General features: G+C 37.2%; 1 protein-coding gene across 2 annotated transcripts in view; it reads left to right on the top strand.

The window, feature by feature from the left end:
- Positions 1–13,176, top strand: part of TMEM117 (transmembrane protein 117) — a 174,743-nt gene extending 161,567 nt beyond the window's left edge. For both annotated transcript variants that reach the window (XM_088055289.1, XM_088055288.1), the window contains 2 exons: positions 4,009–4,138; positions 12,202–13,176. In XM_088055289.1, coding sequence (XP_087911415.1) covers positions 4,009–4,138; positions 12,202–12,839 — 768 coding nt within the window. In that variant the 3' untranslated portion in view covers positions 12,840–13,176. The remainder of the gene's footprint in view (positions 1–4,008; positions 4,139–12,201) is intronic.
- The last annotated feature ends 1,274 nt before the right edge of the window (positions 13,177–14,450 follow it).

Below are 14,450 nucleotides of genomic sequence, written 5' to 3'. Positions count from 1 at the left end.
TGGAATATATCCACAATGCATCTTGAATTTCTCAGGAAAATTGTTTCCTGGATCTTGCTGAAATTGTCTTTTGGCTGTCAGTAAAGAAAAAAACCAAACAAACAGATTCAAAAGATTTTAGACAACATTTTCTTAGAATCTAGATGGTAAAATGGCCATTTCGTTTGGTTTGGATTTGACAGCCTGATATTGGCACTAGCCTGAAACTGTAATAATGTACTTTTCTTTGGCACAGTAATAATACCACAGCTAAGTTTCTGCAGGTGATAATGTCTCTCTGAGGACAGTTGACACTCACACTTACCAAAGCTGTGAGTCAAATGAAGATCCAAAGGCTATTTAATCCCTAACTTAAAGCTTCATTTTCCTAACTGCTGCGTCTGTAGTGACTTCCATGCAAGTCAGTAGGTTTAACTCTTTATTTTAGTTTCCTTATCTTAAAATTTCTTTCAAATACATTTTATTATTTGTTGGTATCTTTTAAAAATTATTTTATTTCTGTCATTTCATGGGAGTGTTCCTAAAGAACAGACTGTATAAACATTATGTGAAGGTGTTACATTCAAAATGTTATTTATGGGTGATGAAGGCTCTTTATATATAAAGAAAAGATTTTATTATTAGCGTTAAATTTAAACAAGGTAATCCAAAAATCATTATTGGTTGAGATCTAATCATTACAGAAAAGAATACTTTTGTGCAGAAAGAAGTTTCAGTAGTAGTAGTAGGAGGAGGAGGAGTAGTAATAGTAATAATAATAATTATTATTTCTAAATTCTTATGCACACACTTCTTAGTTTCTACTGCTTTTCCTGATGTTTCATCCACCCTCCCTCTGTTCCTGTGGGTCTTGAAATGGGCAGTTTCAGTCTGATGGGATTCAGTGAGAGCATATGGTGTGTCATTGGCATCTGGAGTCCTTTGCTGGGACAGCTGTGATCTTCATTGTGATGGTTTCTTTTTTCTTATGCTAGGAGCTGCTTGGGGCTTTTTTATATTTGATAATACATTTAGACCTTGCTGTTTTCTCCTTGATCTGAAGCTCCAGGTTACAGAAAGGTTTTACAGGTTGTGTCTTATGTGAGATATTTCTTTATTCTCCTTGTTACCCCTAAAAGTAGTTTTGCCCAGCCCAGATCTGCATTTCTTTAGCTGAACACCAGTGAGTTGTTTATAGCTGTGAGGTCTCCAGCACCAGCCTGTGTCCATCTCTCTAGTTATGGCCACACCATATTACAGTGCTTCAGTGTAATAAAGGTCACAATACAATTCAGGCATGCTTCATACAGTATGGGGCATATATGTAGAAAATGTTATTATCAAGTAATACTCATCCAGATGAGAAAAAACTCTTTATAATAAAAAACTCAATTGCAGAGACACAGACCAATACAAAATTCTGCATGGAGGAATTTTATCTGTAAATCAGCAAAAGGCACAGTAGGAGCCTTGGGGCGAGGCAGGAGCAGGAGGCCAGATTTATAGACCCATGTTTACTTATAAGTAAATATAATGCAGAGTTCACAGTTCTCCATTCATTTATTTTCAGGAATATGGAATGTATTTCTTGCTATTTATTCTAGGTAAGAATATGTATGAGTTAACAAGAGGCACCAGTCCAGAGATGTATATTAGAAACTGTGGACTGGAAGTGTGAACGCATAAATTTTTTATCTCTGGGCATATTTTGAATGCTTACCACCTGCAAGGGGATGTCTACAGATGCAGGGTAGGGGACTGTGCAGCTGGGCAGGTATTGCCAGGAGTACATGCACTGCATTAGTGATACAGCAAAAGGAGAGCATCCTTATTTCTCTTCTACATCTGTAAATTAACACTTTCTGCATTGCTGTGAATGAAGAACCAGGTAAAGGGTATCAGATTTTCTCCTCACTTGCACTCCTATTAATTCATTTAACTCAGTATCATGAATAGTTAGCACAAATCAGTTGTTAGTGATCAGGCTGTGCTATTCCTAGATCATAAAAGTCAGAAAATATTGGAGAGCTAAGTCTTGGATGTTTAGTCATATATAGTGATTAATCTTTCAGAGATCATATAATCATAGAATATCCTCAGTTGAAAGGGACACAGAAGGCCTGCATCTGGCTCTGCACTGGATACCCCCAAGAGTCACCTGACAGTGTTGTCCAAACACTTCTTGAACTCTGTCAGGCTATTGCTGTGACCAGCAGCAGCTTCCCTGGGGAGCCTGTTCCAGTGCTCAACCACCCTCTGGCTGAGAAACCTTTTGAGGTTTATAACAAATCTCCCCTGACACAGCTTCAGGTCATCCTCATTCCCTCAGGTCCTGTCACTGGCTACCAGAGAGCAGAGATCAGTGTCTGCACCTCCTCTTCCCCTCATGAGGAAGTTGCAGACTGCAGTGAGGTCTCCCCTCAGTCTCCTCTTCTCCAGGCTGAGCAGACCTCAGCCACTCCTCACATGGCCTCCCCTCAAGGCCCTTTGCCATATTTGTTGTTCTACTTTGGACACTCTCTAACTAATAGCTTTGTATCCTTCTTATATTGTGACACCAGAACTGCCCCCAGCACTGGAGGTGAGGCTGCCCCAGCTCAGAGCAGAGCAGGACAATCCCCTCCCTTGCCCAGCTGGCCATGCTGTGCCTGATGCCCCCCAGGACAGTGTTGGCCCTCCTGGCTGCCAGGGCACTGCTGACTCAAACTCAGCTTACCCTCAACCAGGACCCCCAGGTCCCTTTCTGCAGTGCTGCTTTCCAGAATTTCATTCCCCAGTCTGTACATCCAGCGCTGCCCTACCCCAGGTGCAGAATTTGGCACTTGTCTATGTTAAACTTCGTACAGCTGGTGATTGCCCAGCCCTCTGATTTGCAAAAGTCTCTCTGCAGGACCTCTCTTCCTTTGAGGGAGTCAACAGCTCCTCCCAATTTAATAGATAATTCTTAGTTTTGAATACTTATTTTTTTATATTACTCTGTAAGGAAAATTTCCATCCTTACAAAACTGAATATTAAATAATGGAAAAGGTTCTCATGGGGAGATGGCTGTGCTGGAATGGTTTTCCTGTGAAGGAATCATAGGTCACTCACAGAGTTCTTCACATTTTGGATTTCTTTATTTTATTTTTAGTAATTTGGATGCTTGTTGCACTAGCTTGTTGGATACAAATCTAGGTGTGTACATGGGAACAGGGGCAGTGTGTTTGTAAGAGGAGATCATCAACAATCTGCAGTGCATGGAGTAATGACACTGACAGTAATCATACTGATTCTGCCACTGTTGCTTTCAGTTTGGACTCTAATGAGCCATGCCATCAAACCCATTTTCAAGTGACTGATGGTGGGTACAGATAACCAAGTGAAAAATTCCTTTAAATGCAGCTCTTCCTCAGCTACGGTACCACATGCTACCAAAATATGCATAATGCTAGGTAAGAGCTTCCACATTCCCGAAATTATCTTGTCAGCTGAAATATTGCAGTGGAGAAAACTGCTTGGGTTGATTCAGGCAGATTATGTTGAAGGGTCTGCACTTGCAGTGATTGTTTATCTAAATGTATGGAGACAAAATACAGAAAACACAGGTTGAACAAGTAGAATACAGATATATGTGGTGTTTGAAAGGCTCAGGCCTTCTTTGTCAATCTCATACCTGTAAACTGTTTGCCAAATTACAAGTTACTAAGAGTAAGTAGCATAGCAAAGTTTTTATATAGGTATTCTTTGTATTGCCAGGTTTGAAATAAGTATTCTTATACTGTTTTGTACTATCAGTTGGTAAGGTAGGTTAAGTACTGTCATTCTGAAGTGAGCTTTCATACACATGGAGCTGAGGTAAAAATTATATTGTAATATCTAATATAAATAAGGTATCCTATTTCAAGTGGGTCAGTCAAATTTAACGTAAGAAAATCCAATAATGGAGGCTTAAATATAGAACGTTTCTATTTAATTAATTAGAGCCATTTTAAAGGAAAAAATATACCATGAAAGCTTACTTTTAGGCTCTTACTTTTCTTTTTTAACAGGACTGGGAGTTTCCACATTTTATGGGTGATGTTGAAGTGAATCTTCCAGGCTTGCCCTCAGCACACATGCAATTCAAAGTACCTTATTTCCAAAAGATACTGAAAGAGGAATATCACATACACATAACAGGTAGGTAAATTTACAGATTGACACACAGTGAACTGCTTCTGTGTAATAAATGTATGCTCCCATGGTCTTAAACGTGGATTTTTGTGTGTGTCCCAGACTATTTTTCTATCTCTTTATCTGTCCATATCCATATTCTCCAGATATAACCATCTCAAGGAAATGAGGAACTTGTATCTTACAAATCAGAGAGGCCTGCTGCTTTTCATGGATTTCAGCAACTTCTTGTGACAATAATACATGATGTAACTTCAGACATCTTTTATCTAAAATTACTCTCTCAGGGAAATTAGCAGCTTATTTCATCTTCAAATCTCTTATGCTTTCAGATGCCTTTGCTATGATTTATGCTAAAATCTTTTCATAACTTCAGTAATTCTCATCTGGCAAAGGCCACTCATAACCTTACTTCCATCAGTCATCTAACTAGAAGCAGACAGTTAAATAACCTCAAATAAAATAGAATTGCAGTGATTCAAATGGATGATACATATAGATAAAAAGTACCTGATTCTTGCATACTGTGAGTCAGTATTTTAAAAACAGTAGGGAATGAAAAAGAGAAGAAGGTTAAATAGGGATAAATATTTTGGTTTTACCTTCAAGCTATACAAAAGGAATATAGCTGCTCTCTCTACATTGAGAAGGGATGGATAATAATGGATAACAGAAGAATGCAGGTGTGAATTGGCAGGGGTCTTTAACTGCTAATATAAAAAGTCACAGCACATGACGCCACGCAGAAATAAGATGGATGAGGGCAACCAAGGACAAGCCAAAAGAAACTCCTGCAGACCAGGGACAAAAGGAGCATTCAGAGATGGTACAAAGATAAGGCCAAGAGTTAGCAGGTGAGTCACAAGCTCAGCAGACAGCTGAAGCCAAGGGAAGAAAATGTGTCAAGGAAAGAATAACACCAGCACTGAGTTGAGGCAGACTGAATGAGGCCTCAGAAAAGGTGTTTTCAGCAGAGAATGCAGAAATGAGATTAAAAAACAGAAAAGAAGACAAAAATACTGCAGAAGTTGCCTGTTGACTATTGACTGTGGGAAGGCAAATGGGCCAGCAGGAATTGCAGATGTAGGGATAGAAAAGTTTTCAAAATTGAAGGTAGGTGCCCTGCTGGAATGCTGACAGAGAACAGCCAGCCAGCAAGGAGAAAGAAGAGCTGGTACATGCACACGGTACATGTTCTCTGAAGGAAAACGTTTGAACCATTAGTGGTTTATGGAACATGATAAAGTAAATGATGGCCCAGTCAGTGACTAGAAGGTGTAGGGTGAAAGGAGATGTGATGTGTACATAATGAATATATTCTTCTCTCCCAAGTGGGCAAAAAGAGAAAGGAGCAGAGAGAAAACAAAAAACCAAGAGTTTAAGCACCAAATATTTTATGTGAATTACAGGTATGAAATTCAGGGATAGCAAAAAAGATTTTATTTATTTATTTATTTATTTTTTTCAAGACTAGGGAATTAATTTTGAGGGGCTCAGTCCCACAGAGTTCCCAGATGCCGTACTGTTATTCCATTGTATAAGGAAAAGTAGTGGAATGGATGCACAGAGGAACAGGAAAAATGGCTGAGGCGTGGCAGGCTGGGCTGTGTCACCAGATACATAAACTTGGCATATAATTAATGGGTGATAAAAGAGGAATTGAAGAGCAAAGAACAGTTTTGCATTGTAGAAGAGACAGGGACATTGATGATAATCAGGGATAATCAAAGAATAAACAAGAGCAAAGAACATAAATTAGTGATCAGAAATGCAACTGCTAGCAGTGCTGCTGTTTGAAGACAGGCCAACCAAATAAAACCAATATTTATGCATTGTAGTCTTCTGCAGAGAGGACTGGCGTCCTTTCTGATTTTCTAGTGAGAAGGCATTCTTTTAATGAGGATGAGATAATGAATGAAGGCTGAGGAAAATTTTTCCCTGCTCAGCATTAACAAGATCCATTTATTAGATTCGCTAGGCAAATCAATCCATTTGACTGCACATCACGTATCCTGTCTGCTGAGTGCCTGTTTTATCTCAGTGCTGCACCACCCTTTAGGAGATCTAATAAACAGCCATAACACATGGCACAAGAACCTCCCTTTGGGTAAGTTTTGCTTGAACCATCTGTTCTTGCCATCAGTTCTTGTCTTAGGTTAGGGCATCATGTTGGATAATTTTCAAGCTCTAGTGACTGTCTGTATGTGCAGATACTTGAATATTCTTCTCAAGTCAAGGTGCTAATAAAAGAAAAAATCTGGTTTAAAAATATATATATATATAAAATAAAGATTAATATATTCCAATCTAAAATGATGCCCACGGATGCAACTGCAGCAGGTGACATGGCGGTAGGACAATGATAATGACAGGAAGACAGCTCTATTTAAGCCCTGTTTAATACACAGAATCCAGAATGTTAAATTTAACCATAGGACTTCTTTTAAGTAACTAGCAGGAAATAAACACTGAGGCCTGAAAAAATATTTCTTTTAGTACTAGCTATATAGATAAATCCAGGCTGTAAATCTATGATCTGTGCTCAAATTTTTAGAAACTGGAAATCATTTTCCCCCAAGTAGCAAGGAGAAAGAAAGCATGGCTGAAATAACATTTGCCATCCTTTTCCTGGCAAATTTTATTCTTTATTAGTTCTTACACACTCTGTTTTAGTCACTGTTGATTGATATAAATAAAAGCAACCCTATTCAATATTGTTTTTTCAAATAAGCAATGGTCCCACAAAGGAGCAGCTCTAAGGAAAGCAACATTCCGAGAAGTCAAGGATTTCAAGCCACCTTTCTGTTGGTGTGTCCTTGATGGCTTTGAGCAAGTTCTGTACAGAAGAAAATTTCAGTTACATGTTCTGTGTTGCCAGCTCTCCTGATTTCATCACAAGTCTTTAAACAGTTGCTCTTTTTCTTTTTCTTGTTCTTTCTTTTGTTCTTTTTCTTGTTCTTTTTTAATTATCTTTCATAAAATAAAGATCATGATTGCAGGGGAAAAAAGTTTTCTTCTGCATAATTCAATGTCTAAAAAGCTACTTTAAACTGATAACATGTTTTCTTAGGCCTGACTTGTGATTTCTGAATGTTGTTGGCAGTAATATTGAATTAACATCTCCTGACTCTAGCTGATATGCTTCAGTGTAATTTTAAATTTACTATGAAAAGTTTATCTTATTTTTACTGGTAACTGAGCACCTGATTTTACTCTAATTTATTTGGAGCTAGGAACTTCTTGCAAGCATCTACTGAGTATTAAATATTTTCGTTCTGTTTTGATAGCCACTATTTTATGAACATCAAAAAGAACTTGAATTCCTGCATCTGCTTAGCTCATCTGGATTTCCCTTGACAGATGGTTAATTGCAAAGTGTGTATTTTCCTTTTTAGGCTGATGTTTATGAAAATACATAGTCTATCCTAGTTTCTATAATACCCAGGGAAATTTGTAAAACTTAAAACTAAATTTTGTTTCTTCAGATTCTTCCTTGTTTAAAAGGCACTGGGGGGCCTGCCTCATCCTCTTTAATGGCTGCACTGAAAATCCATGAGCACCTACTATCAAATATGCAGATAATTTTCAAACTGAAAATGTTATAGTTTAGGTATCAAAAGAGATGGGAGATTTCCCTGGCTGTTTATGACATGTTTCTGAGGGCTGATCTGGCCCGAGTGCCCTTCCACCCAAAGGAGAAACCCTCACCTTCAGAGCTGGGGAGTTCCCAGCATGGCTGGCTTGTGGAGTTAAACCAACAGCTTATCTGGATTCAGCCCAAGCTTATATACAGAGCAGCCTGAGGAAGTCTGTGGGCAAAAATAGAAAGGTTAGAGGTAAAAACAAAGCTGTCAGTGCACACAGATGTGAAAAAAACCTCAGAGGTTTAACATTGTAGATCAGCTGTGAGTGGTCTGTCTGTATGCATGTATCTAGCTAATAACACTAATGTGACAGAAGATAGGAGGAACATTTCAAAGGTTTTACAGCAGTGTCTGAGCACTTTTAGACACAAATTACAGCTGAGATAGAAGTCTAAAGTCAACATTTCCTACACTAGCCTCTGGCTGTGGTTGCACAGCATGAGGTTGTTTGTGTCTAGCCTTATTAAGTGAAATTTTCACGTTACCTCTTGACCTCAGTAAGGCTGCTGGGGACTGGCTTCAACAGGAGATCCTTCTTTTGGGAAATGAATGGTCTGTTCCAGAATGGGCATACAAAAATGAAACTGCTCCAGAATCAGCAGCTGTTTTGGAATATTGGGGTATATTCCAAATGCTGTGTGTGGGATTGCCCAAAAATCTTGTTCCATGTTGAAAACATGCCAATTCTTGGAAAAGAGGAAAATAAAAATCCATACTTCTTTCAAAATGAGAAGACCCCTGGCATTCATGTGCAGTGAATTGTTGAGCTTCACGTGCTCAATGTGCTCATTGTTGAGCTTCAGCAGGAAGGGGAGACTGTTTCTAGGCAGAGTTCTGTACAGGCTGGTGTTCAGATGGTCCTGTGACAGAGGTCCAAGATGCCACAAGTGCAGGTTATTGTAGAATCAAGTTTTCCCTTCTGGTGAGTGTACTAGCCAGGAGGTTACAATCTTCTTCAACAGACATGCTTTCTCAGAAAACAGGAATGAATTTTCATCCCCAAATACTGGTTGTATTCTACAATGCTTATAAAAACATTTCATGTTTTGCATCGCAGCCTGACAAGGACACTAACACTCTTGGGTCCAATTTTGATTTTGGAGGATCTTTTTTGAATCAAATTTCAGTACTGTACCACATTTCCAAATACATCAAATCAGATTCCTAACTCTCCAAATATTATGTGTAGCATGTAAAATGTCAGTGCTATGAAAGTTATTAAGTTATAAAATTATTTACCAGGTCTCTTTTTAGGTAGTGCATGGCTGAATGGCACAACCTATTTTCCCACATGACTTTCTTCATTGTTAACTTCACTGAAAACTAGATAAAATTCTTTTCAGTTTGCTGAAATGATTGATTTGCCTTCCAGTCTTGAGAGCTGATCCTATTATATCCTTCCATTTCAAACTTTGTCTTAGAATAAACCATTCAAGAAGGGCTAAGTGGGGTCAGGTATATGCCAGTATTCTTGGCCACACAAATTTCATTGAATTAGAGCCAACCCTGAAGCAGTAGTTATAGTAATCCTACAGAAACTGGTTAAGAGACAAGTTAAATAACTTCACAGTGTGGGGCTCCATTTTCCCCTGTCACTTTTCATCTACTCAAAATATTTTTCAATAAAATTAATATCTATACATTAATATTATATTTATTATGATCCTTTGCAAACTTGCAAACTTGAACTTGTTCATGCGCAAGATCAAATGTTGTGACTGACTTTTAATTTACCTAGCTTATTTCCTATGTAAGCATGACTATATAACTTAAAGTTTGCTATAAAAATTATTATGCTAAAATTAAGTTGCAATAGACTATCATTTCATATACATAGATTATTAACATTTAAGTTATAATGTTAAAGGCTGGTCAATATATTAAATTTCTGTGCAACCACATATGAGCACAATGACATCTTTGTGCTCCAAAACATCACAGGTCTAGAAGGATTGCTTGGTTGGCTTATTTGGCTGTCATGCCTGCTAGTACAGCAGTGAAGTACCTGTCTCAGAGAGGGATAGACAGCAGAAGACACTGTATTCTAGAAAGAGGTAAATACTTTCTTTAAGTACCCCAGACAGCACTAACTCAGTCATTCTGTGTCTAAGAAGATGAATGCAGCCCTTGGCTACAGGGATTACTGAGTAGGAGCAGAAAGATGTCACTGTGTTCAGATGTGGTTATAGTAAAACAGTTACTCACACACAGCCTTTGGTTCAGGTGACAACTGTATTCAAAAGAAAAGGAAAAGTCATAGAGCTCATCAAGCATAGCAGTGATGCAGAGAATGGAAAAATTGTCTAGAAATAAGAAATTTGAGGAGTTTTGAGAAAATCCTCTACAGAACAGCAGCTGTTCTCAGTCAGCTAGCTGCCATTTAGACATGCAGGTTGCAGTTCATCTTTGCTGGGTGGGATGATGGACCTGAGTGGTCTGTATAGCCCACATGGACCCAACAATCCCAGCAGCTGAGCTCAGGGCTTCCTTTCTGCCTGCATAGCTCTGAGTAGGAACTGAGTGAGGGAGTTTCAAGTTCATACTTTCTATGAAACAGGAGCAGTGTATCTTTCTTAGATCAGGTGGGTGCTTAAATTCTTAATGTGAAAGGGGTGGAGCTTTTTTTAATTTTCATTGCAATTTTTTTTTGCCTACTTTTCCTAAGGAAATGAGAATTATGTGATTTTTTTCTATGTGTGGATTGTTTTCACTCTATCATACACAGCATCAAAAAACTTTTGAGCCCATGGCCATTTTCAAAACATTTTCAGACAGTGAGAATATGAAAAACAGTGATATTAACATTGTCCTAAGAAGTGGTGGTAAGGAAAAGAAGAGTCATCTAAGTGTCCAGCTGAGGAAAACACAAGTCAGCTATTATGTTGTGCTTGAGAGCAGCTATTGACCAGTGAATCCTGTGTCTTTCTGATGAAAGACAGACGTGATGGGAAAAACAGAAACATGAAATACACTGCAAACATCCACTGGAAAGATGAAGTTACATTGTATTGATTGTTACAGTATTTCCTACTTCAGCATCACTTTCAGTCTCTTGCTGTTAAGAACTTAAATATTATTAAATGTGGTAGTGATAGTCTGAAAAGATAGTTTTCTTTAACATGTCAATTGTAAAATTGACAAAATCCCAGGGAGAAATCATAGAATGGTTTCAGTTGGAAGGGACCCTAAGGATCATTTGGTTCCAGCCCTTCTGATGTGAGCAGCGATACCTTCCTCTACACTAGTTTGATCAAAGCCCCGTCCAACTTGACTTTGATAGAGGAGTTATTCAGGAATTATAGATTGCCTGCAAGGTCTTTTCAGTTCAGTTTTTTTTTCTGGACAGTGACAATAACAGAAGAGAATAAATATTCTTGTTTATTTTCAATCTATTGTATCTAAACTGAAGAGAGCTATTAAACATAACTCCTGAATACAAGAAGTTAGTCTCCTTGCCCTCCTTAAGAATTCTGGTTATACAGTTTGAGCACACATACTTTCAGGAACTGGAATCCATTAATTTTTTGCAAGTCACTAGCCTAAGTAATTTGATAGATCCTATGATACGTTTTCTTTTTCATTTGAAACATACTTTAATATGATTCCAGCAAAGACCAAGATCATTCATCACCAGCAGGAACATTCCTCCATGTACGTATTTTCACTTAATGCTGACCATGTAGATTTGCCAGGTTCTTGGGTGGTGGCAGTCATCACTGCGCAGGTGAGATTTAAACTGTGTCCAGCTAGAATGTAAGATATGCTCTGACTGTAAAAATAGTATAATTTGTTATGTGTATTCACAGACACAGATTATAAAAAAATAGCTAAGCTGACTAGACTCTGAAGTCTACAATCAACCCTTAGTATTTCTCAAGAATCTTACTGTGATTCTATAAATCACAGTTTGTCTGACTGCCCATACCTGAATATATCTATACTCCATGCCTGGTTTATCAAAAACCACAGGTATATACTCTTAAAATTCACATAATTACCAACCTCAAAAAACTCAGTCACTTCAGTAATTTCTGGAATATAAGTGGTTCTTTCAAATATGGCCTTTTCATGGAAAATTTCAATATGCATTTTTTTTAAAGTCATGGAATTAATGCTTTTTTAGATTTATTGATCTATAACATATCACCTAGTGATCTAATCAAGTGGTCACTTACAAACTGTAATGTCAATTGAATAGATATACTGGTGTGATTGTGTTACAAAATTGTTATGTGTCCAGACCTAATTGTGAAATACTAAGGGATATTCAGCATAAATCTGACTGTGATGGAAATTTATTTACAACTTTGCTTTACAGATTAATAATAAAGAGCTCTTTTTCTCTGAGTATTTTTACATATAATGGAATTTGTACTGCTTCTAAAATGGATATAACAGATGACAAAACTTTCTTTTTCCAAACAGGCAAATGGTTTAACTATGGAATTATCTTCCTTGTTTTAATCTTGGATCTGAATATGTGGAAGAACCAAATATTTTACAAACCTCATGAGTATGGTCAATATATTGGTCCTGGACAGAAGATCTACACAGTGAAAGACTCAGAGAGCTTGAAAGACCTTAACAGAACTAAGTTGTCTTGGGAGTGGAGATCCAATAACACTAACCCATTGACAAACCGGACCTATGCCGAAGGGGACATGTTCTTGCACAGCAGGTTCACAGGCTCCAGCCTTGATGTCAAATGCCTGGCTTTTATTCCAAGTTTGCTGGCTTTTGCTCTGTTTGGTTTCTTCATCTGGTTCTTTGGGCGATTTCAGAAAACTGACCAAGGCATGGAGAATTTAGACAAATCGTACACAAGAATGAAACGAAAGTCACCATCAGATATGGGAATGACACGAGAAAATACACAGGTGTTAGAAGAACCATTGAATTTTCAAGAACCACATCTGGTATCCATAAAATCAGACTTAAGTGAAATAGTTTTTAATTCTTCTCTCCTAACTTCTGAAAACTTGAACGCACAACTGAATGAACAAGACAGCCCTTTACAGCCAGTACCAGAGTCCTCTGTCCCTAAGAATAATCCTGTGACATAGAGGAAAATACCCAGGAAAATCAGTTTAAATAAGCAGTTACTCTAAGATTTCAGTTTTACCTTTTGTAAGTTAAGATTTACATAGTGTTTAGAATAAGAAACTCAACCTATACCAAGAGGTGCTCAGCATGCTTTTTCTAGGAATTTTGTTTTTTATTTGTATTATAGTACGTGCCTATTGTATATCTAACATTCCTTTATAGATTGCTTCCCAAAATTGCACAAGCTATTTATTAATACATTACCTTAACTGTATAATAGTGTATTAGATGATTACTTGCAGGTTTAAAATTCTACCGTGGTGGTGCCTTGAGACATTAAACTGTTTTTTAACTCAATGCCAAGTGTATAGCACAGTTCTTCTCATCTGTTTTGAAAAGCTTTTTGTATATGGTTGTTTCAAGTATCATTTGATGTCTTAACAGAGGAGATAAATATAGTTATTGCTAAAGAGGGTTTTCTGTTAGGACATCACAACTTGACTTTGTTATTTACTCATCTGTGAAGTCAGAGATTTTGATGACCAGACTGCAGAGAAGCATGTTGATTACCTTTTAATTTTTCTGGCTAGCTGCCAAACACAAATAGATTTATTATGCAGTAAACAGCAGAGACATAATATTGCATGGGTCACTAGCTGAGAAAATATGAGTTTCTCCATCAGTAATAGCAATTATGTGATAATGCCTAATTATGTTTTTCTTAATTAAAGATAAACTGGTCCTTGATTTAAAGTTTTGCCCTTCACCTTTCAGAAACAGAGGTGAAAATACACAGTTGAAGGAACTCTTTTTGTCATCACATCAAGCCTATGCAACATCAAAGAGCCAATGGAGTGATTACAGTAAAGGACACAAAGCCCATTAAATCCAATATTTTTTCAATTCAGTACAGATATGGTCTGGGTATATGTGAAACATACATACATATGAACATATAGTCTAATTTCTCCAAATACTGAAGAAACGTCGAAGGTTTTTAATTAAAATGTATTAATAGTTGAAGTTTATTGAACCTTTTTTCCTCTTTTTTTTTTTTTTTTTTTGTCCTTCATTTGTTTTCCAAGAGTATTCATAACTTGAAGTCAGAAATAAAGGGAAACTGGGATTTTTGCCTTTTTGAAGGGGACTTCATAATGTGAATTTCTCTGCTGCATGATCAAACTATATGCACTAGAGAAATTGCATATCTAAAACATCTGAAAGACTCTGATTTACCTCTAATTTAGTTCTATAAAATTGTTGTTACAAGTTACCAAATTATAAGTCATTTTTAAGACTGAATTATTTCCCTGTCACTTTCTGGTGTTGCTGTATTTTGTCTTTGTGACTTTTTTATCTCTGTTGGTTTTGATCTATTTGCTTTTAAGTTTTCAGAATGCTGAATTTAGCATGCATAATAGAACTATGCATTTATTTACTGTCACTTGAGGGCCAATTTTAATAAACATCATTCAACAATTGTTTATTATGAGACAGGAACACACTGTTAGTTTTGAAATTTTTTAAAACAGTTTGCCCATGCCGTATTTCAATTGATAGATATTTCTGACACTAAAAAAGAGAGACAGCATCGCAGTGATGTCAAAATCAAATATTTTGTTTATGAAATA

Source organism: Pseudopodoces humilis, chromosome 5, assembly GCF_049639895.1.
Source record: "Pseudopodoces humilis isolate 2021_Gansu_Grassland_sample_001 chromosome 5, ASM4963989v1, whole genome shotgun sequence".
NCBI classification, from domain to species: Eukaryota; Metazoa; Chordata; class Aves; order Passeriformes; family Paridae; genus Pseudopodoces; species Pseudopodoces humilis.
Note: the sequence above shows the minus strand (reverse complement) of the source record. Positions and strands in the feature narration are given on the sequence as shown.